This window comes from Podarcis erhardii, assembly GCF_964252035.2.
Source record: "Podarcis erhardii genome assembly, chromosome: 13".
NCBI classification, from domain to species: domain Eukaryota; kingdom Metazoa; phylum Chordata; class Lepidosauria; order Squamata; family Lacertidae; genus Podarcis; species Podarcis erhardii.
Genome location: NC_138502.1, coordinates 42,816,213 through 42,838,470, shown reverse-complemented (window position 1 = coordinate 42,838,470; position 22,258 = coordinate 42,816,213). Strand labels below are relative to the sequence as shown.

At 44.4% G+C, this 22,258-nt stretch overlaps 1 protein-coding gene across 4 annotated transcripts in view; it reads left to right on the top strand.

Moving 5' to 3' along the window:
* LOC309328256 (uncharacterized protein) overlaps positions 1 to 22,258 on the top strand; it is a gene marked incomplete at its 5' end in the record, with an annotated part of 174,132 nt that overhangs the window by 5,172 nt on the left and 146,702 nt on the right. Inside the window, 5 exons of one of the 4 annotated variants that reach the window (XM_081838333.1) lie at positions 3,545 to 3,767; positions 4,298 to 4,353; positions 4,628 to 5,107; positions 6,061 to 6,116; positions 6,921 to 7,136. In XM_081838333.1, coding sequence (XP_081694459.1) covers positions 3,545 to 3,626 — 82 coding nt within the window. In that variant the 3' untranslated portion in view covers positions 3,627 to 3,767; positions 4,298 to 4,353; positions 4,628 to 5,107; positions 6,061 to 6,116; positions 6,921 to 7,136. Of the gene's footprint in view, positions 1 to 3,544; positions 3,768 to 4,297; positions 4,354 to 4,627; positions 5,108 to 6,060; positions 6,117 to 6,313; positions 7,137 to 22,258 lie in introns of those variants that run through there. The other 3 variants (XM_081838334.1, XM_081838336.1, XM_081838335.1) reach the window with 3 other exon arrangements.

Sequence of the window (22,258 nt, the reverse complement as noted above, 5' to 3'; positions counted from 1 at the left end):
CGCAATATTTTTCCCACCCGAGGGCAAAGCCTCATAAGGCTACAGTAGGAATAAAGGATTTAATCCTAAACTTATCTCTTGAAGAAAGTGCATCTAAGGTATCAGGTGCACTTCTGTCATTTCTTTGCCGTTCCCTCACTCTTTGTCTCCTTGTTTTGTAGTTAACATTTGGCAAGGTGGCTTTTGCCTGTTTCTCAAGCTCATCAAAATATTCCCTTTCAAAAATCCAGAAGTGAACTGTACAAACTTGCACAGGAACTCAATAACAGGTCTGATTTCTGAAGGGCTTTGCTGACCTTGTGAAAACGACCTAGCACACAGATTTATATCTCTAAGATTCTGTAGACTTTGGCTGTGAACTAGGGCCCACCAAAAAAAATAAAAAAAATAAAGTTAGTCCCTAGTTTCAAATTGGGCCCCACTGGCTGGCCCTGAGTCTCATAGTTGCTGGACCTGAGTTGCCCTGCCCTTGCATGAAGTCTTGGGCTTGCAATTTTGGGAGAGGGGAGGCTGCCCGCTGGGGGGGGGGCAGGCTGGGGAGGCCCCATAGATTTAGAAGCCCTAGGCTTCAGCCTACTTAGCCTATACAAAAATCGGATACTGCCCCCCTCTTTTCTTCCCAACCCTGTACTGCATGTAACACCAATATCTAACAACAAATGTAAGTGAAGAACCTAAAGAGACAATACATGTGTTTTTGAGGGGAAATTATTTTATTTTAAAAATAAAGACTCCAGTATTTAAAGAGCCCCCACCCCTATTACATCATTAGAACCAGAACATAAACCTATGAAACTAGAAAAGAGCAAAAAAATATCAATGTTTGATCCAGAATCTAGGTACTACACCCTCACTAAAGGAGACTGTAGGGATGATTCACTAAACGATTGTAGGATGACGTGTGTACCTGAGCTTATGGCCTCAAATTCTTTTTATCTCATATGCTGCTTTATTACAAAAATGGCGACTAGACTAATAATAATAATAATTTATATTTTTATTTATACCCTGCCCTCCCCAGCCAAGACAGGGCTCAGGGCGGCTAACACCAGGTATAAAAACAATTGATTAAAATACAACTTAAAAACAAGATTAAAATACAACATTAAGATGCAGCCTCATTTCAGTAGAAACTCAAATCAAAAACTTTTTGACTACTGATCCTAAACTGAATAGTTATTTGCCCAACCACCCCCTCCAGAACCCACTGCTCTCAACTGCCTCTCAACTGCCTCACATTCAAACTCCTTTTCAAATCCTCATCCAATCATCACTCACCACCAGAATTCCACACTCTCCCTTTCCCCCTCCCTCCCTCCTTGACATTCCCATAATAATTCTAATACAATTACCTTAATAACTCTATTACATTCAATATTTAATACACGCTGCTCCCTATAACCATACTGTTAGAAGCACTTGAGTTCCTGGTTCCTAGGAAATGGGGGTGAGGAAACTGCAGGTTCTTCATCCCTGTTCTAAAAAAGCAGATGTCTTCCCCCAATGATCCTGGGAATGGCAGTTTGTTAGGGGTTCTGGGGGTTGTAGGTCTGTGAGAGGGAAACTGCAATGGGGGTGAGGAAACTGCAGGTTCTTCTTTTTTAAAAAAAATATATATTTATTGGTGTTTCAAAAAGTTACAAGAATAAAAAAGAAAGAAAAAGGAAAACAGAAAATACAAAATACAGAAAAAAATAAAAAAAAATTAAGAACAAATCCATCTTTCCATATCTTATCTATCATTTGCTTGTTTCCTTGACCTCCTCACACCTCCCTTTTTTGTATTCTAGTTCATTAGTTGTTTCAGCAAATCCTTTCCTTCTTTGTTTTTATCTTACTAATTTATCTTAATATATTGTAACTTTACATTCTGACCTGTTAACAATCCATTTTTACCTAATCCTTTATAACATTACTGCTAAAACCACATAGCTTCATTCCAGCATCCTTCTAACATTCCTTAATTTTACAATGTTTCTGTAGATAGACTTTAAATTTCTTCCAATCTTCTTCTACCGACTCTTCTCCCTGGTCTCGGATTCTGCCAGTCATCTCCGCCAGTTCCATGTAATCCATCACCTTCATCTGCCATTCTTCCCGGGTGGGTAGATCTTGTGTCTTCCAATACTTTGCAATAAGTATCCTTGCTGCTGTTGTAGCATACATAAAAAAATTTCTATCCTTCTTTAGCACCAATTGGCCGACCATGCCCAGGAGAAAGGCCTCTGGTTTCTTCAGGAAGGTATATTTAAATACCTTTTTCATTTCATTATAGATCATCTCCCAGAAAGCCTTAATCTTTGGGCACGTCCACCAAAGGTGAAAGAATGTACCTTCGGTCTCTTTACATTTCCAACATTTATTATCGGGCAGATAGATTTTTGCAAGCTTGACTGGTGTCATGTACCACCTATATATCATTTTCATTATATCCTCTCTTAAGGCATTACATGCCGTGAACTTCATACCTGTGGTCCATAACTGTTCCCAGTCAGCCAACATAATTATGTGTCCAACATCTTCAGGTTCTGCAGGTTCTGCCGCAATGCCCAGGATCATTCAGGGGAAAGTCATGTGCTTTAAAGGCACATTGGATACTCTTTAAAACATAGCATCATAGAATTGTAGAGTTGGAAGGGACCCCGAGGGTCATCTAGTCCAACCCCCCCGCAATGCAATTCCTCCCTCCTCCCTGTGACGGCCCTAGAGAGCAAAACCTTTCTCTCTCCCCTTTCTCCACCCCATGTAGAATTGCAAGGGGTCAGTGCATCTGCTTGGTAAGAAAATGGTTGGAGTCTGGAACCCAGCCAGGGCTGGCTGTGGGCAGGATCCTGGCATTGCCAGGAGTTGGACTAGATGACCCTTGGGATCCCTTACAACTCTACCAACTCTGGTGACGGGGGGCAGCCTCCAAGACCACATAACACCGGTCTTGAAAGACCACATTGGCTCCCAGTACATTTCTGAGCACAATGCGAAATATTGGTGTTGACCTTTAAAGGCCTAAACAGCCTCAAGGGCCCAGTATACCTGAAGGAGCGTCTCCACCCCCATCGTTCAGCCCAGACACTGAGGTCCAGCGCCGAGGGCCTTCTGGCGGTTCCCTCACTGTGAGAAGCCAAGTTACAGGGATCCAGGCAGAGGGCCTTCTTGGTGGTGGCACCCTCCCTGTGGAACGCCCTCCCATCAGATGTCAAAGAGATAAACTACCTGACATTTAGAAGACATCTGAAGGCAGCCATGTTTAGGGAAGTTTTTAATGTGTGACATTTTAATGTATTTTTAATCTTTGTTGGAAGCTGCCCAGAGTGACTGGGGAGACACAGCACAGCCAGATGGGCTGGATACAAATAATAAATTATTATTATTATTATTATTATTATTATTATTATTATTATTATTATTATACCATGCTGTGATTCTATATAAGCAGCTAAAGGAAGGGGTGGGGGAGCAAGATGCAGAACCAAGGGAGGCACAACCACACACCATGGCCTCATCCCAGCACACTTTGACCCCCCTGATTTTATTTTTCTTTATTCAGCTGCCTGACAACCCAGCAGCCTGGCCCCTGCTTGCCAGCTGATGTCACAAAGTGCCGTTTTGCAAGCAAGGGGTCCTTCTGAAACATTTGGGAGTTGTAGGAACACTCCGCCCACCAGTGGCTTCCAGCAAGAACCTGCTTTGCAGCGAGGGAAAGACTCAGCCTGGGAGCTACTACATCTTGGGAGGGACTGGAGCCCGGACGAAGGACTCTTTCCTCAGAGGTAATGGGACAGGGGGACAGACGATTGCCTTAGGAAACACACAAGAAAGGCCTGCAGGATCAGACCAAGGGCCTGTCTGGTCCAGCCTCCTCTTCTCCCAGGGACCACCCAGATGCGAGTGGGAATGCCGCAAGCAGGATCCAAGCCCAAAAGCCCTCTTCCCACCTGGGACTTCCTGCAACAACTTTTCTGAAGCATTGCTTCCTCCATCAGGACTAGTAGCCTTTGACCGCCCCCTCCTCCGTTCAGTCACCTAATCCTATTTTAAAGCCATGCGGTTAGAGATGCTCTTCTGCTGCATCTCCTGGTCATCTGATGGTTCCTGCCAAAAGGCGGCTCCTGTGAGCTCCGCAGTGGGATCTGCTTTCAGTCCCTGGGGTGGGTGTGAGAGCTGGATGGGCGTCTGAGAGGACGTTCTGTCCCTGGCATTTGGTCTGTGAAAGACCATTCACATGTTCAGGGATTCTTCCCTCAAAGCAGTGCATAGCATCGAGTTCTCCCCTGCTTCAAAGATCCCTTCTTTCTTCCAGGATCTCCTGTCTGTACCGCTGTGGCTGCTGCCAAAGCCACCATGTAAATAGAACAGGTAAGTTGAGAGTAGAGAGTATGCGTTCATGCTGTGGAGGCACTTCTGAAAAAAGGCTGACACTATTAAGACAGATTTGGGAACTGGGGGACAACTCTCATTTTCCTTGACAAAAGTACAACTGTGAAGATTACAAAACTCAGGAGCCCTCAGTGATTTTATGCCCTGCAAATTTGCACGGCAGCATGGTGGGACAAGGCGATAATTGGGGAATCTGCTGACAGTGAGAGGCCATTCACATGAGAGCCCATACGATATCCTACTTCCTCCACAGTCATGACTCCAGGGATGAGACTCCAACTCCAGCTCCTGGGATAAAGGACCAGAGGACATCTCTGCGGTTCCTGGTTACCATCCCTCGTGCCTCTTCCCCACTGCCCCTTCTCTGTGGGGCATGGCTCCTTCCCGGCCCTGTTTGGTGCAGAAGCAGCAGCCAAAGCTTCCTCCAATTAAGACAGCTGCTCAGCTAATTTCTGTGAGAGAGGAGACTTTGGCTGCTGCTTCTGAGCTAGGCCAGCCGGGATGGAGCCCAGACGCCCGTACGGAGGCCAAGTGGGGAAAGCTTCTAAGATGAGGTAGGAGAAAATGTTTCCCTCCCATGTCCCTGGCCCTCATGCCTCAGACTGGTGCTATCTTGGAGGGGAGCCAGGCACCTGCTGATGTCTTCGTTTGCTTTGCAGTGAGAGAAAGCAGCAGCCTGGGTACCACCTCCCTGAAGGGAATGGAGCCCAGGAAAAGGACAGATGAGTCACAGGTATGGGGGAAGGAGGGGGGGGGGCTTATGAAACACATAAGAACGGTCTGCTGGATAAGACCAAGGGCTCAACCTTTGCAGCAGCAGCCTTGGAGGGGCAGGCACAGCCAACCACATCCCTTACGCAGTAGGCAAACCCAAGTGGCCCCAGCCAATCAGCCAAATGGTAAAATTCCTACCAGGCCCCTGCTCCAAAGCAGACTACCCCATGACAGGCATAGCAAGGTCAGCGCAAACAAACCCTAATTAAAGGGCTGCTGCCAAGGCTTCCCCCCAAGTTGCTTCCAGTTCACCGCAGTTACCTTCTCTCAAGCTCAAGCTCGCCAGCTTGGGGGGGGGAGGGAGGGAGCTGTAAGGCTGCACAAACCCCCAAGGGACTGAGGAGGCTTTCCCCAGTTCGAGGAGAATTGCTGCAGCATCTTTTGGGACCCCCAACCCAAACCGTGAGGTGAGGGGAGGGAGTCCTCCGGACATTTAGCTGCAAAGAGAGAATACCTTTTTAAAAAGATACCGGCATGTGCCAGGCCTTGCAGGGCCTCCATGCCCTCAGCTTCTACAGCGGCTTCCTGTCCCTCATGGGCCTCACCGTGGACTGCTATATGGCCATCGTGTGGGCACCCGTCGCCCACCGCCTGCACTCCTCCGCCACTTGCTGGGGTCAGCTTTGCTCAGGGTGGTGGACGTAACAGCAGCAGTCAGCCTGGCACAAGTGGCCTTGGGTTTTGCGCTCCCATTCGCAGTCATGGCGGCCTGCTACACAGAGATCACCTGACTAAGACTAACACAAGAAGAAGGGCCTGTGGGATCAGGCCAAGGGCCCATCTGGTCCAGCCTCCTCTTCTCACAGGCACCACCCAGATGCTACTGGGAAAGCAGCAAATAGGATTCCAACCCAAGAAGCAGTGCATAGCGTCTAGTTCTCCCCTGCTTCAATGATCCTTTCTTTCCTGCAGGATCTCCTGTCTGCCCTGCTGTGGTTGCTGCCCAAGCCACCATGTAAATAGAACAGGTAAGAGGAAGGGGAAAATTGCATGGGGCAGGGAGAACACCCTACAAGTTGAACGTACGTGTTCATGCTGTGGATGCATTTCTGGGAAAAGGCTGACACTAATAAGACGGGTTTGGGAACCGCAGCTCTCCTACAGGTGATGCTTGATTACAACTCCCATTGTCCTTGACCATTGTCCTTTTTCTCTTGCTTTTCAGCTTAAAAGGACAAAAAAAACACAGTTCTTGTTCCTTAGGGGAGACAGAGCTCGCTTGTAATACACAAGGTTTCCCAACAGTCAGAGTAAAACAGAATACAACCAAAGCAATGAGAAGCAAAGTGGCAGAGACGTCTGATCGTGGGGGCACCTGTCACCCATTGCCTGCACTCCTCCGCCACCTGCTGGGGTCGGCTTTGCTCAGGGCTGGTGTGGCTGCTCTCCACGGCTTTGGCACTGCCCCATGTACGCCCACATTGAGGACTATGGGGGTGTTCACCTCTGCAGGATAGCAGATGTCACAGCGGCCATCAGCCTGGCACAAATGGCCTTGGGTTTTGTGCTCCCGTTCGCAGTCATGGCGGCCTGCTACAGAGCGATCACCCGCGCTCTCCTGGCCTCTCCACGTGCCCAGTCTCTCAAGGCCCTCTACTTGATTTTGGCCCTGATCTTGGTCTTCTTGGTTTTGCAGTTGCCCTACGCGCTGCTCACCGCACTGGACACGGCTGATTTGATGGGACACCAGGCGTCAAGCTGCCAAGTCATCCTCCGCTGGGACTTGGCCCTCCTCATTACTAGTGCCTTGGCCTTCTTCTCCTGCTTTTCAGCCAAACACCCAGGTGGCCATGGTGCAAATGGACGTCCTGCAGCTTCTGGGGTCCATCTGGCAGCCTACAGGGGAGATGCGATGGGCCTTGCCTGGATGATGCCATGGCGCAGCTCTCAGGGAAATGCAGTGATGTGCAATCTCGCCCTGGCCCTCCCTGGCTACCCATAGAATAGAATCCTATTATTATAAATAAAATCCTCATAGATTCTTATTATGTTGGCTCCACAGGCTCTCTTTCCACTTGGTGACCTGTTACTTATTTTAGCACCCACTTTGGAAGGGTCAGATGAGCTGTTACATCAATACAGGGACTGGAATTACTTAACAGCTGGGGGATAAGCTGGCCAGATAAAAACAATTGATTTTGCTAATTCTGGAGACTGGATTGCCCTGATGGTGACATGGTGCAGCTCTCAGGGAAAAGGCAGCAATGCAAAATCTTGCACTGATGCTCCCTGGCTACTCATACATGAACTGCATCCAAAAAATTAGCCCATCAGCATTTCTTGAACTAGCAGGGTTTAGTCCCAGAAGCTCTTTTGAAATTCTGGCATTCGTCCCTAGAACAATAATAAAGAACTGAGCACTTCTGAGCATGTACAGAGTGTCTTTCCCCAAAAGTTGGGTAAAGATAGCTAGCCTTGACCCACCTGAATTTGGAAAGGAAATATTTTATGGGCAGCAGAGGGATAAGTGGAAAATAATAATAATAATAATAATAATAATAATAATAATAATAATAATAATAATTGGCGTCACCCGTCACTGATGCATGTGGCCTGGCTCCCTGGCTTGACTTGTCCACAGCTGTTGATAGTTTGGCAGGTCCTCAGCTGTGGTCCCCATATTATATTTTCTGTTGTGAATATGTGGTTGAGTATAATGTTGAACCATACGGCCTTTCCATGCCTCTCTTAACTCTAAGGCTGCGTATACATCACACCTTCAAGTCACGATGTCATTCCATTATAATGGCAACCTACACACTCATTGTTCCTAAACATGTTACTTACTTTACTTTATCAAACCTTTATTAGGCATTATGGAAATAAAACCTTAAAAGAGAAAATAACATATAAAAGCCTTAAAATATATATAAAAAGGCAGCAGTTTGCTAAATGCATATATATATATATACATATAGAGTCAGTGGTTTTCCTTGTTAACCTGCTCCTTGGAGGACTGCTACCAAAAACTCGGCTACCCCCGCCGTTACCCTTTGGTCAACGTCGGATAGGTAGAATCCCACACATTCACCTTGCTGCGGTTCCAGACCACCCAAAAGAGGGGACAGCACGCGTTGACGGAGCGTACTGTACAATGGGCAATGAAGGAGAATATGCTCTACAGTGTCCGGGACATTCATAGAGCATCTGCAGAGTCTCTTGTTTCTAGGAATGTTTTGATATCTTCCCCTGACAAATGCTGAGGGAAAAACATTCAAACGGGCCAGCATAAAAGCCCTACGTTGGGCTGGGATTATTAGTTTAGTGACGTAATTGGCTCTGCTATCTAAGATATTTAATTCATAGAATATGGGGGAGCAAATTTTGTTTACAGCTGCCATAATATTTTGTCTCTCGACATCCTTTAGTCTAGTTAGGATATTATGGGAAATATATTGCTCATTAGAATTGTACAGGGGCTCCAGCTCGATGCCTAAAGATTCAATCTTTTTTTCGAGGTGCTGATACCATCTTGATTTATAGGAGTCTTTGAGCAAATCAGCGAGCAGACTTGATGGAGGGCAGCGAAAGTGGCAGCGTAACCAATACTTTATTGAGGTGGACCATGCCCAATATTCCATTGTGTGTATGCCTATTTCTGCACACATTGTTTCATATTTGATCGTAGCTGGGAGTCCAAGAATACGTCTCAGAAAGCTAGAGTGAATCTTTTTTAAATCATTGTTATATGCTTGGACCCATAGCGGGATTCCATAAAATATCTGGGATTGCACTTTTGTTTGAAATATCTGATTTGCCGCAGGAATAAATTGATTACCTTTCTGATAATGAAAACGGGCAACTGCTGATGAGATGCACTTTGCCTGTTTTATGGCATTTGTGCGATGGGTTGCCCACCCTAAATTGCTCTGGAATAAGATTCCCAGATACCTATAGATTTTCACTTGTTGGATTTCTTGCCCTCTTATTTTCCATTTCTCTAATTTCCAACCATTCGAGAAGACCAAAATTTTTGTCTTCTCATAGTTTATAGAGAGTTTGTTACATTCGCAATAGAGGATCAGTGAAGATATAAGACGTTTCAGACCCAAGCTCGTTAAGGATAGTAGGACAGCATCGTCTGCATATAGTAAGAGAGGAACTGGTTTCTGATTAAGTTTAGGGGCATGTGATTCTATTTTTTGAAGGTAATCTGGCAAGTCTGATAAAAATAAATTAAATAGAAAGGGGGCAAGAATACACCCTTGTTTTACCCCTTTCGAGATTGGGATGTCTGATGAAAGGTGACCTTTGATGTTAAGTTTGACTTGACAGGTATTGGAAGAGTGTAGATTTTGCATTAGAATCAATAGGCGCTGATCAATTTTTAATTCTGCGAGTTTCCTCCACAACTTTGGGCGGTCAATTGAGTCGAATGCACCACGAAAATCTACAAAAGCAGCGTATATCTTAGATTGCCTTTGGGATCTGTATTTTTCAACCAGATGCATAAGTATAAGACAGTGGTCTAGTGTGGAGCAACCTTTGGAGAAACCTATTTGTTCTTTCCCTGGTAAATTTAGATTTTTCATCCAGGTAAGGAGTTTAGATAAGAGGTGCTTAGCGTAGATTTTCCCTATCACTGATAGAAGGCTTATCGGTCTATAATTCCTTGGTTCTTTTGGGTCGCCATTTTTAAAGATTGGAATAATTATTGATCTTAGCCATGTCTCAGGTATGATCCCATATTTATCTATAAGCGTAAACAGTTGGGCTAAGGGTTCTGCCCACCAATCTATATAGGTCTTAAATAATTCTATTGGTAGACCGTCTGGCCCAGGAGATTTCCCCGATTTGAGATTTTTAACTATCTCTCTAATTTCCTCTTCCTCTACCCTTGGCCACTCCTGGAGTTTAATAATTTTATTTTTAGTGGTTTCATTTCCTTTAAGTTCACTGTGTAGATTGTTAAATACAGATGTAAAGTATTGGGACCATTTGGATTCTGCAATTGGTGGTAGAGTTAGTTGATTTTCGGCTTTCAATCCTCCATACACTAGGTTCCAGAACGCTTTGTTGTTTTTACTCTGAATTGAGTCAAATAATTGTAGCCATTTTTGGGTTGCGTATTTCTGTTTCTTTTCAGCCAGAATGTAATGATATTTTCTTTTTTCATCAAGATAAGAGGGCTCTAGTTTGGTGCGATTATTTTTAAATGTTTGGCGCAGTTTTCTTTTTAGCTGGAAACATTCATCATCAAACCAAGGGCTAGCGGTATGTTTAGGTACCCAAACTTTAGGTGGAGTACTAAGCTCTACAAACATTTGGAAGATTTCATTATAAATTTTCGGAATATCACTGTAGAAATTAGTGATCTTTAAGTTGGATAATACTTGTTTTCTCAGGTTGGCTGTAAGTTTTTGCCCCACTGCTACACTCATTTCCTGGGACCATTTTAATTGGGTCATTTGTTTGTATTGAGAAGGTTCTATGGTATTGTACTTAGTTATTTTGGTTTCGTCCTTTAAGTTAATAGACAACGATAATGGCTGATGGTCGCTTTCAGTGCGCGTTCCAATTTTGAAGTCCATGATCGAATTTATAATATTATAAGGGACAAGAATATAGTCGATGACACTACATCCTCGGGGGGGCCTAAACATGTTCTTAAAGGTAAAGGGACCCCGTCAGTTAAGTCCAGTCGGAACGACTCTGGGGTTGTGGCGCTCATCTCGCTTTACTGGCTGAGGGAGCCGACGTTTGTCTGCAGACAGTTTTTCTGGGTCATGTGGCCAGCATGACTAAGCCACTTCTGGTGAAACCAGAGCAACGCACGGAAACACTGTTTATCTTCCCACCGGAGCGGTACCTATTGATCTGCTTGCAGTTTGACATGCTTTCGAACTGCTAGGTTGGCAGGAGCTGGGACCAAGCAACGGGAGCTCACCCCATCACGGGGATTTGAACCACTGATCTTCCGATTGGCAAGCCCTAGGCTCATTTTAAAGAGAATTTCCCAAAGTTTCATGATCTTGCTACTTTGTGGGATGGGTCTGGGGGTACAGCTAAACCTTGAGTCTCAGAGTATATGGACATAGAATAAATCACAGAATTGTGGAGTTGGAAGAGACCTTGAGGACATCTAGTCCAACCCCCTGCAATGCAGGAATCATTTTGCCCCACATGGGGCTTGAACCAACAATCCTGAGATTAAGAGTCTCGTGCTCTACTGACTGAGCTATCCAGGATGATTGTTCTGGTAATGCTGAAAATGGAGCTCGGCACATATCCAGGTAAAATTTTTATTTAATATAATCCAAGGCTGGTATTGATAGATCCCCAACACAAATTCAAACCTGCTTCTTGCCCTTCTATAGCCTTCCAAATGACAAGTATTCATTTAGTTAATGTATGTAAGGATGTAACACAGATGCTTTCAAAAACTGTATTTTGCTGCCCCCATGTGGCGAGAGCTGGATTCAGCTATTGCGTCCCTTGAATTCAGCTTTCCGAATTGACGCTTCTGAGATTTTGACTCCGTGGTCCAAGATGCTGTGCTACTCACCTCAGTGATTTGTTGAAAGCAGCTCAGTGTCCAGTAAGAATGCGGCTTGGTAATAACACGTCAGGTCATGCGTGTTCTTTTGGCATACTTATAATGCATGTATTCTCTCTTTTTTTAAAAAATAATATTTATTACTTTTCCAACAATTTAAACACTACAAAAAAAAAACAATACAATACAAAAACACTACATAACACTAACACATTAAACTAACAAAACAAAACAAAAACAATTTAAAACACTTCAAATAATTTCAGTATCTTATCTTTCATTCACTTATTTCCGCGACCTCCTCACACCTCCCTTTTTGTATTCTACTTCTGTTAATTGTTTCAGCAATTCCTTTCCATCTTCCTCTGTTTTCAATCCTATAATTATCTTAACACATTCTAACCTTATTTTTTCCTCTATTAATCTATTTATACTTAATTCCTTATAACATTTCTACTAAAGCCATCTAACTTCATTCCAACATTTTTCTAGCATTCATTAATTTTACTGTATTTCCGTAAATAATCTTTAAACTTTTTCCAGTCTTCTTCCACCGACTCTTCTCCCTGGTCTCGGATTCTGCCAGTCATTTCCACCAGTTCCATATAGTCCATCAACTTCATCTGCCATTCTTCCCGGGTGGGTAAATCTTGTGTCAGGAATATAATCCAGGTATTCTCTTCAACAATAATGCATTATCCAGACTCGGGAGGCAACCCAACGGGTCCCAGCACAACTTCCGCAACTCCTTGAAGTCCCCTCTTCCTTCCGAATCCTTGATCTCTCTTCCCCTCCCTGCTCTCCTGACTTGCCTTCTCGCTGTTGATGTTACTTGGAAGTCTAGACGGATGAATGATGCAGCAGCGAGAAAACAACTAAAAAGGTGGCGCAGAATGCCAGCTGGTGGAGATGCAGGTATCTGTCATGGCTGCACCTAACTCACCGCAAATAAGGATTGGATCTGGGCCCTTCTGTCTGCAAGGGAGACGCTCCACCATGGAGCCACTTATAAAGGAGGGACATAGTAGTTAGGTTACCTGTGTGGTGGTGGCATAAGGCATGCCTCTCCCCTATGGCTTCAGTTCCCCCGAAAGGTAGGAACCGTCGCCTTCACAATAGGTAAAGGTAAAGGGACTCCTGACCATTAGGTCCAGTTGTGGCCGACTCTGGGGTTGCGGCGCTCATCTTGCTTTATTGGCCGAGGGAGCTGGCGTACAGCTTCCGGGTCATGTGGCTAGCATGACTAAGCCGCTTCTGGCGAACCAGAGCAGCGCACGGAAACGCCGTTTACCTTCCTGCTGGAGCGATACCTATTTTTCTACTTGCACTTTGACGTGCTTTCAAACTGCTAGGTTGGCAGGGGCAGGAGCTCACCCCGTCGCGGGGATTCGAACCGCCGACCTTCCGATCGGCAGGTGAAGCTGATTCCTGCCCATGCCACTATCCCCCTGCCCAAGGTGCACCTCCACCTGCCAAATGGGTGCTGCCCTTTGGGGAGCACGAGGGTGGAAGTGTTGGACCAACCGGGGGGAGGGAGCAGAGACTTGCAAGACATCTTCCCATGAGGATTTTCCATTAAGTCCATGTCCATGAAAATGGCCATAGCCCCCCCAATTTCTATCATCTTCTCTGGTGATCACACATAGCCGAGTAAGATTGTCTTCCATGAACACCATCTTAATAGCGAGTCCATAATGGGCTGTGGGGGCCAATTCTGAATCCACACGTCCTTCCATGGTAGGGACATAGATTTCTGGGCGGGAGCTGATCACGGTGAGGGTTTGCCAAACACGCTTCCTCTTAGATTGTTTTTCGCTTTTGTCCTGAGTTCGAGTGTCCAAAGTCCATGACATCATTGGTAAAGGCTGTTCTCCATTTGGAGTGCTCACAGGCCAGCCTTTCCCGATTGTTTACACAACATTTCTTTTAGATTTGCCTTGAGGGAGTCTTTTAACCTCTTTCGTTGACCACCAGCATTATGCTTTCCATTTGTAAGTTGCTTGGGAAGACGAGAATCAGGCATAGCCCAGGTCTGTAATCTGCTTCCCAGGTGCTTGGAGGGGGTGGTGCGAGGCACCTGGGCCTTTGCAGTCCAAGCCAAGCCCTGGCTTTGTGGCTCACCTAAACTGAGGGCATTTGGTTTCTGGGCAGCTGGCAGAGCCCCTCTTCACTGGGCATGGGACTGCCGCATGCCCCGGCCTCCACAGGAGACTCACAGTCCCTCTTTGTCTCTGTTCCTTTTGGGCCACCTTCAAACGAGGGCAATGGCGGCTGGACTTGTGATCCTAATCTGAAGAGCTGCCCAGCCCAGCTTCAGTTCCTTCATCAAGTGCCCCCTTCTAGACCCACCGCTCTCAACTGCCTCCCCCCCAACATCCACTCTCCCTTTCCAAGCCTCCTCCAATCTTCTCTCTCCACCAGAATTCCTCTCTCTCTTTCCCCCCCTCCCTCCCTGCTTGACATTCCCTTGAGAATTCTAACAGCATCGGGAGAGACCCAAAGTCCTGCATGAGCAAAAGCCGCAGCATTGGAAGATTGAATTGGGAGTGTGTTTGGAAGTGCCTGGAGCTAAGGAAGCTCTTAGCTCTGGTGGGACTGTGAAACAGGTTGACAACTACTTTTGGAATAATCATTTTTTGGATTACAAAATTAACACAGGGGAGTGGGACTGTGGGGAATGGGCTAACTTGATGAAAGAAAATGGAGACTATTGCCGGTTGGAATTCCCTGGAGACCCACTCCTCAAGGAAAAAGGGAAGAAACTACGAAAGGAACCAACAAGGGACAGGGAAGGGTGCAAGCATAAACAGGAACAAGAAAACCTGCGGAGGGGGCATAGAAGAGACCTGAGAGCCTCGGACATTAGAACACCAGATTGATGGACAGGATGTAATGGTTACAAAGGACTGACATAACCCGAAACCAGGAAGAAGGGACGTTGGATAAAATTAGAAGAGAATTTCTTGTTATATACTTTTTTTATTTTTGGAATTAGTGTGATACTAATGAAATAACAGAATATGTCGGAAAGGAATCAATTGGCTTTAGTAGAAAGATTTGAAGGAGTTGTTTATAAATATGGTTTAAATTTTGAAATTTTATGGTTTTTAAGGTAAGATAAGGTTAAGAAATCAACGGTAAATTGAATAACAGAATATAACAAAAGTTGGAAAGGATATGTTGAGTTAACAAAAAAAGAGAGACAGATTGTTAAGATAAATTATCTTAAAAATTGAGAAGTATGGGAAGAATTTGCTGAAATAATGAACTAAGTTAGAATACAAAAAGGGAGGTGTGAGGAGGTCCAAGAAACAAGTAAATGAAAGGATGGAAATTGGATTTGTATTTTTCTTTGTTATTTGCGGGTTTGTTTTTTTTGTTATGTTGTTGTATTTTTTAGTTTTTGTATTTTCTTGTATTTTTGAAATTGTGAATAAATATTATTTTCTAAAAAAGAGAATTCTAACAGCATCACCTTATAAGAATCCCCTTAATTACACACAATATCGTTATAGATCTAGAGGGGACCCCCCCCCACTAAACCCAATAATAATATTTATACCCCACCCATCTGGCTGAGTTTCCCCAGCCACCCTGCTCCCTGAAACCACCCTGTTACAAGTACTTGAGCTTTCAGTTCTTAGTTCCTACGAAACCAGGGAAAGAAAGCTGCAGGTTCCTCATCCCTGTTCTAAAAAGCAGGTTTCTTCCCCCAAACGATCCTGGGAATTGTAGTTTGTCAGGGGTTCTGGGAATTGTAGGTCCATGAGAGGGAAGCTGCAATGCCCCAGCTCATTGGATGCCCTTTTCAACATGGACTTGTAGAGTTGGGAGGGACCCCAAGGGTCATCTAGACCAACCCCCTGCAATGCTGGAATCTCAGCTAAAGCATCTGAAATATACTCAGAGTCAAGTGTGGATTTCATGCTCTTTATTCAGCTCATAGTAGTGAGGAATGGGAGTTTTCCCCAAACTGTCCGCTTTATATACATTATTTATACAATGGGCCCCACAACAGCATCCATAGCAGACGGCCATCCCAGCTCAGCTGAAAAACCTTCAAGGAAGGAGAGTCTACTGCCTCCCAAGGGATTTCTTCCCACTGTCAAGCAGCTCTTGCTGTCAGAAAGTTCTTCCTGAAGTTGAGTCGGAATATCCTTTCTCTCCCCCCCCCCTTTCTTTTCCCTTTGAATCTTTAACTTTCAAGACATACAAAAAAACCATACAAAAAACAAAGGATATAAAATACAAAAGGAAAAGAAACAAAAGGGGGAAAAGAAAAAGAGGAAAGAATGAGCCGTATACAAAAAAATCTTGTTTGGTGCAACAGATCATTATTCCCTTCTGTTCCGTCAATCTGCCTTTCAGTGACTCCCTCATCTTGGTATCAGGGATACTTTTCTTTTGCGGTATTGATAGCCAGAACTTTGTTGGTGAGCCCTTACCCCTCAAATAATTATTTAGATAATCCCATTCTTCTTTTACTATCATTACTATCTCTAATTACATCTGTCAGCGTAGCAAGCTCTAAGTACTCGCACAATTTGTGTGGTGAGTTCCCGCCTCCCCCCGATGAAATAAAGACACAGGACACAAGAATTCAGGTTAATGGGTCAAATTAGGCCACAACTTTATTGATTACAGGAATTGAGTGGTATTGGCTTAGGCATTGGTCCTAACTACTAACCGGCTAGAGGCCGGAAGGGTTAATCCCCAGAGGGAGGAGTCCTGCTGAGGCACGTCAACTAGGACCTCCCCCGGGCATCACCGCGTGGGGGCGTGCCGTGGGCCCACACCTCCTTAGGCTTAGGACAAGGCCATGCCCCCCAGAATCCTTTACCGGACCCCCTTTCCAAATTTACGAATCAGTTTAACTGCTTGGTCAAATGACACGTATTTCACAGAGCAGAGTTCTTGGGGAATGGCATCATTGACAGAACCTCCCCTTGGGTATGAAAGATTGTGTACCATACAGAACTCCCCAGGGGCTTTTTTGGGAACAATACCCAGGGGGGAGATGTGCAAGCCTTCGATAGGGGGTTGGCTAAAGGGACCGGCCACCCTCCCAGCTGCAATTTCTTTTTGAATTTTATTTCAGGCTATCTCTGGCATTTCCCTCACTGATTTTTGGTTGGGTGGATCGCCCGGGTTTGGTGGAAAGGAGACTCATTGCTATTTTATTGGATAGGGCTTTTAACGGGTGCAATTTGATAGGTGTGTGAGCTAGCCCAAGGGCCACATTACTGGCAGTTCCCGGAGGTCCCCTGTGGGTGTCCGAAGGTACCCCTAGGACCTTGGTGGGAGTACCCCCTGCCGCCTCGAAAGGGCTGCTTTCCTTTGGGGCAGGCGGAGCCCGGGTGATTACCAAAGCACCTTTCGCATTTGTGTGCATACTTACATGTGGGTCGGGAACAAACCCCCCTGTTGAAATCCCAACATTGCCAACGTCGTTTTGGCTCCATCTTTCTCACCTTTGGAGAATCCTGGGATTTCTTCTTAACATATGGAGCTACATGATCCATCCAATAGTTCTCGTTCCTCAATTCCCAGCGAGTGGATGGCAGAAATGATGCGTTTCTACGGAAATCCTCGTCATAAGATAAGGCGGCATTCTCCCCTGCTAGCGTAAAGGCCCTTCTAACGTGTGCCATGTGTGCTATGAGATGCATAGCACGTTTTGGATAAGCTGCGGAAACTACCCCCATGAAGACCTGGTAGCCATCTAACCAATTTTCAAAAGTACGCTCCACCTGCGGGGTTCTGTATCTCCGCTTCCCATAAATGCGTTTTTTCTCCCCTTTACCTGTCAGGGGGAGGAGCGTAAATATGTCGATGTAGTGCCCATTGAGTATTTTGGTCCTCTTTTTCTTAGATAAATGATTTCCCAATATAAAATCGGTCGACACATGGGTGGATGTTTTTACGTCTTCCACCAATGCCCCCCCTTTCCATGCCAGGGACCCGTTAAAGGACTTACGGTGGGAGTTAGCCCTCCTTTCATGCACCCACAAAGGAAGTCCAGAATTATCCTCGCCCAAGCCCCAGTAAGCCTCCATGGGGGCGTCGCTATCGGAATCAGAAGAGGAGGTACCTGACTCGTCCTCGGAATCCGACTTCCTGCTTTTCTTGCCTTTTTTCGAAGTGTGTTTCTTCTTGGACTTCCTTTTCCCACCCTGCTGCTCAGCAACAGTCTGGGCAGCGGCCGGGGGGTCGTCATGGCGTCCCTGTTGCTCCTCTTTGTACGATGATCCAGAATCTCCTTCCACCGACGTGAGCTGCTGCGCTGTTTCCTGAAAGAAACTGGGCACACCTATGTCCTCATGAGAATTAGTATTGCTAGACCTCTCAGGAGGCGCTCTGCCACCAGAGGAACCTGAATTAGACCCAAGGGAGCGAGCAGATTGAGAGCGAGTTATACGTAGTGACCCAGCGGCGGGTCCCGTTGGGGCTATACCCGAACCAGAGGCAGAGGTACTTGGTTGTTCCTGATAACTGGGCAGGGTGTCAGGAATGTAATCTTGGGAGGCCGGCAGTGGTATGGCCCCTGGCCGACACTGCCTATAAAAGGTTTCAAATGCCGCAAAGAACTGAGCAAATGCTTGCGGGTTACACGGCATAACAGGCACCAGTGAATTAGTTTGAGTGGCTTCCTTGTTCTCCTTGCAAGAAGATGCCTGTTGTTTTTTAGAAGAAGGCATGCTGGAAGGAGCGTACACCACCTGCACCTGTCTAGGTGACCTGGTCTGGGAAGAACTAATACGCAACCGTGCCCCCGCTAATCCTAATCCCAATTTTTTATTTTATTATTTTTAATTATTTTTTTTTATTTATTTATTGTTTCAAAGGAAAATAAAATTTATTTATTTGTTATTATTGTTTTAATAATTTTATTATTAATGTTTTTTATTTGTTAATTGTGTAATTTAAGAATTTATTTATATAATGCACATGTCACTAGACCACTAAAGCTTAGTGCAGTATTTCCTAAGCTGACTGACCAAAAGTATGGTTAGACCAGCTCCGCACTGTTCAGTATTAACTACGCCAGCAGGAGGAAACCCAGTTTGGACAAAGGGTATCCCACGATCTTACCGCGCTAAATGCACTCAATGTGAGTAATGAATCATGCTAAATGGAATGAATTGAGTTGTATAAGATGACTATGCAATAAGTATATACTATGAATATAATGGGCTGTGTATACCCTTTGCCAGGCGTTTGATTACAATGGTAAAACGCAGTAATTCTGCACTAAACACGCTACCTGTAAACCTGCAGTCCTACACCCTACGTGATATAAAAGAAGGAAGTGAGCCACTATCAGCCTGCGTGTAAGATTGAGGGAATATCCAAGGAGGTTTAATTAAGAAGCCCCTTAACTGCCACTGTGAATAAAAGCTTAAAGAGGCAGTGCTCAATTGCTGGGACCAACCGCAGTGTAAGCAAGTCCTTTAGTTTATGAGTTAAGGCTTTTAAAAGCAGAGCTGAAATAACAGATAAGCCACAGTGATTGCCAATTGCACCACTCAATCAATTGCAACAATCAATTCTACAAGCAGCCAGCACTTTAAAAACCAGCACTCAGCACCTCCAAGGACCTTTAATTGCCTCTATGAGTTAAGGCTTTTAAAAGCAGAGCTGAAATAACATATAAGCCACAGCGCTTGCTAATTGCACCAATTAATTTCAAAAGCAGTCAGCACTTTGAAACCAGTACTCAGCACTTCCAAAGACTCTTATTATAATATTTTTTTTAAAGTATTTCCTCCAATGAAGCGCACTTTAAGAGCCTGTCATTCAGCAACTTGCTACAATAATAGATTCTCCCCTGTAGACCCGGGAGCCAGCCAAGGGAATCACAACAATGTAGCAGCCTAGCCTCGTGCAAGGAAAATTTAGAATAAACGACACAATCAAGGTTAAAACCCTGAGAATGTTAAAGCGCGAAATGAGCTGCCTACACTTTCAACCCTGGTCCCCTTTTACAAGCTGCCTCCCCTTTCACTCGTGCAAGGAAAATTTTGAACAACCACCACACACAATGTTAAAAAAACCCCCGTCACCAACCTCACCCGGGGGCTGCAGCCACCCGCGTTACAGATATACTTGTATAATACTTGTATAACCCGCCAGTAAGACAGAGCCTTTGAATGGAGGGCTTCAAAAACCAGAAGATTGATCTAAAGTCCGCTCTTCGAACGCGCTGCAGAAGGAGTAAACCGAAAAAGGAGAGGGAAAAGGAGCCAAGGAAAGACCAAGGAAACAAGCGACAGAATCTAAAATACCAAGCGCATCCCAAACCGGGTCTGCTGCAGCCGCGGAGGAAAAGAGGAGGAGCCTCGGCTGCAGCAGGTTTAAATAGCCGAGGCCCCGCCCCCGGAGCCAGCCGATTGGCTGGCCCGGGGTATGACACGGGCGGGGATTCCCTTAGGGATCGCGGGGGCTGCCTCCGGGAATGTGGGGAAGGGGCGTGCCGCCGGCAACCCCACCTCCTTCTTTATCATCGCGAAAGCTCACCGTTCTTCTTTAGGAGGTGCGTGTGCATCTTTCCAATGTTTTGCCACAATAATCCTTGCTGCTGACGTCGCATACATAAATAACCTGAATTTGTTTTTAGGGATGTTATTTGAAACAATTCCTAGTAGAAATTCATCTGGCTTCTTGCTGAATGTAATTTCTATCAATCTTTTTATCTCTTCGTAAATCATATTCCAAAATTTTTGTATCCCTGAGCAACACCACAACATGTGATAGTATGTTCCTACATGCTCCTTGCACCTTTATATGATTTGTTTATTTTCACCAATTTTACAGGAGTCAAATACCATCTATAATATGTTTTCATAAGATATTCTCTTATAAGATAGCAAGCCGTAAATTTTATATTTTTACTCCATGATTCCTTCCATTTATCGGATTCAATCCTATGTCCCAGATCTGCCTCCCATTTTGTTATAACTTTTTAAATATCTTCCTCTTTCCTTTGCCAATTCAATAATTATTTATAGATTTTTTAAAGTGTCTTCTGGTTACTATATAAAATGTCTTTCTCTAAATAAGATATATATCTATTTATCAAATCCCTTAGTCCTTTTATCCTTTTCAAATGTGGCTTTTAACTGATAATATTCCAACCATGTTTTATCTTTTTCAATTCTCCTAGGTCCTTTAATTTTGGGTCACTACTTATTTCCTCTACTAAGTCCCTATATGTTAACCAGTCCCTGTTCATATTTTTCCTATGTATGGCTGGAGATTCCATCAGTGAAAGCCACCAGGGTGTTTTAGTGACTACTGACTTTTTGCTTCCCTCCCAAACCTCATAGAATGTTTTTTTCACAATGTGATTTAAGAATCCTTTGTGAAATTTAACCTTATCATGGCCTAGATAGCCATGCCACCCATACATGTTAACCCAGGATAAGGAAAATCTACTGGCTCCTAAGGGATTTCTTCCCCCTGTCAAACAGCTCTTGCTCTCAGAAAGTTCTTCCTGAAGTTGAGTCGGAATCTCCTTTTTGGAGCTTGAAGCCACGGCTTCAGGTTGTGAGAGCTTCTGGAGCAGGAGAAAACAAGCACACTTTGACCTCCCCCCTGATTTTATTTTTCTTAATTCATCTGCCTGACAACCCAGCAGCCTGGCCCCTGTTTGCCAGCTGATGTCACAAAGTGCTGCTTTGCAAGCAAGCCTTATAATTGCCCTGCAAGAGGGATGCCTGTCAGATGTTGGTGATAGACTCTGAAGAAGGTTTAGAGAAATGAATTCTAAAGGTAAGGGGAGCTCCGAGGCCCATAGAAATAACATTCTAATTACTACCATATGTGGTGGTCCTGTCTAGAGATACAAAGATTTTGGAATATGATTTATGAAGAGATAAAGTGATTGATAGAAACTACATTTAACAAGAAACCGGAAGAATTTTTGCTAGGAATGGTTTCAGATAATATTCGCAAAAATAAAACCAGGTTATTTGTGTAAGCAACGTCAGCAGCAAGGGTTATAGTGGCAAAACACTGGAAAGATAACAAACACCCACTAAAGATGAATGGGTAGTCAAATTGTGCGAGTACTTGGAGCTCGCAAACTGACAGATGCAATAAGAGATAAACCTAAAAAGATGGTGAAAGAAGAATGGGAATGTCTAAATAATTATCTAGGGTATAAGGGTTCATCAAGGTTATGTTTAGAATGATACCGCATAGGGAAATGTTCCCTGATACCAAGATGAGGGATTCAATGGAATGCAGATAGAGAGAATTGATAAGAATAGTAATCTTTTGTGACCTTGACGGAAGCGTACAATAGACGAGTCTTTTTGTGTTTTGACTCATCTTCCTCTTTTTCTCTTTTTTTTCTCCCCCCCCTTTTTTTTCTTTTTTTCCTTCCTCCTCCTTCTTTTTTCCTTTACCTTTTTTCTTTCCCATAATGGCTTATGTTCTATGCCATGTACTTTGATATTTTTTGTAGTTGTTTTTAGCTTTTTTCATTATTATTATTATTCTTAAGGATTTTTCTTTTGTAATTTTGGTTGATTATATTTATCTATATTGGTTTAAAGCAAAATAAAAGTATTAAATAAAAACATTATTATTATTATTATTATTATTATTAGC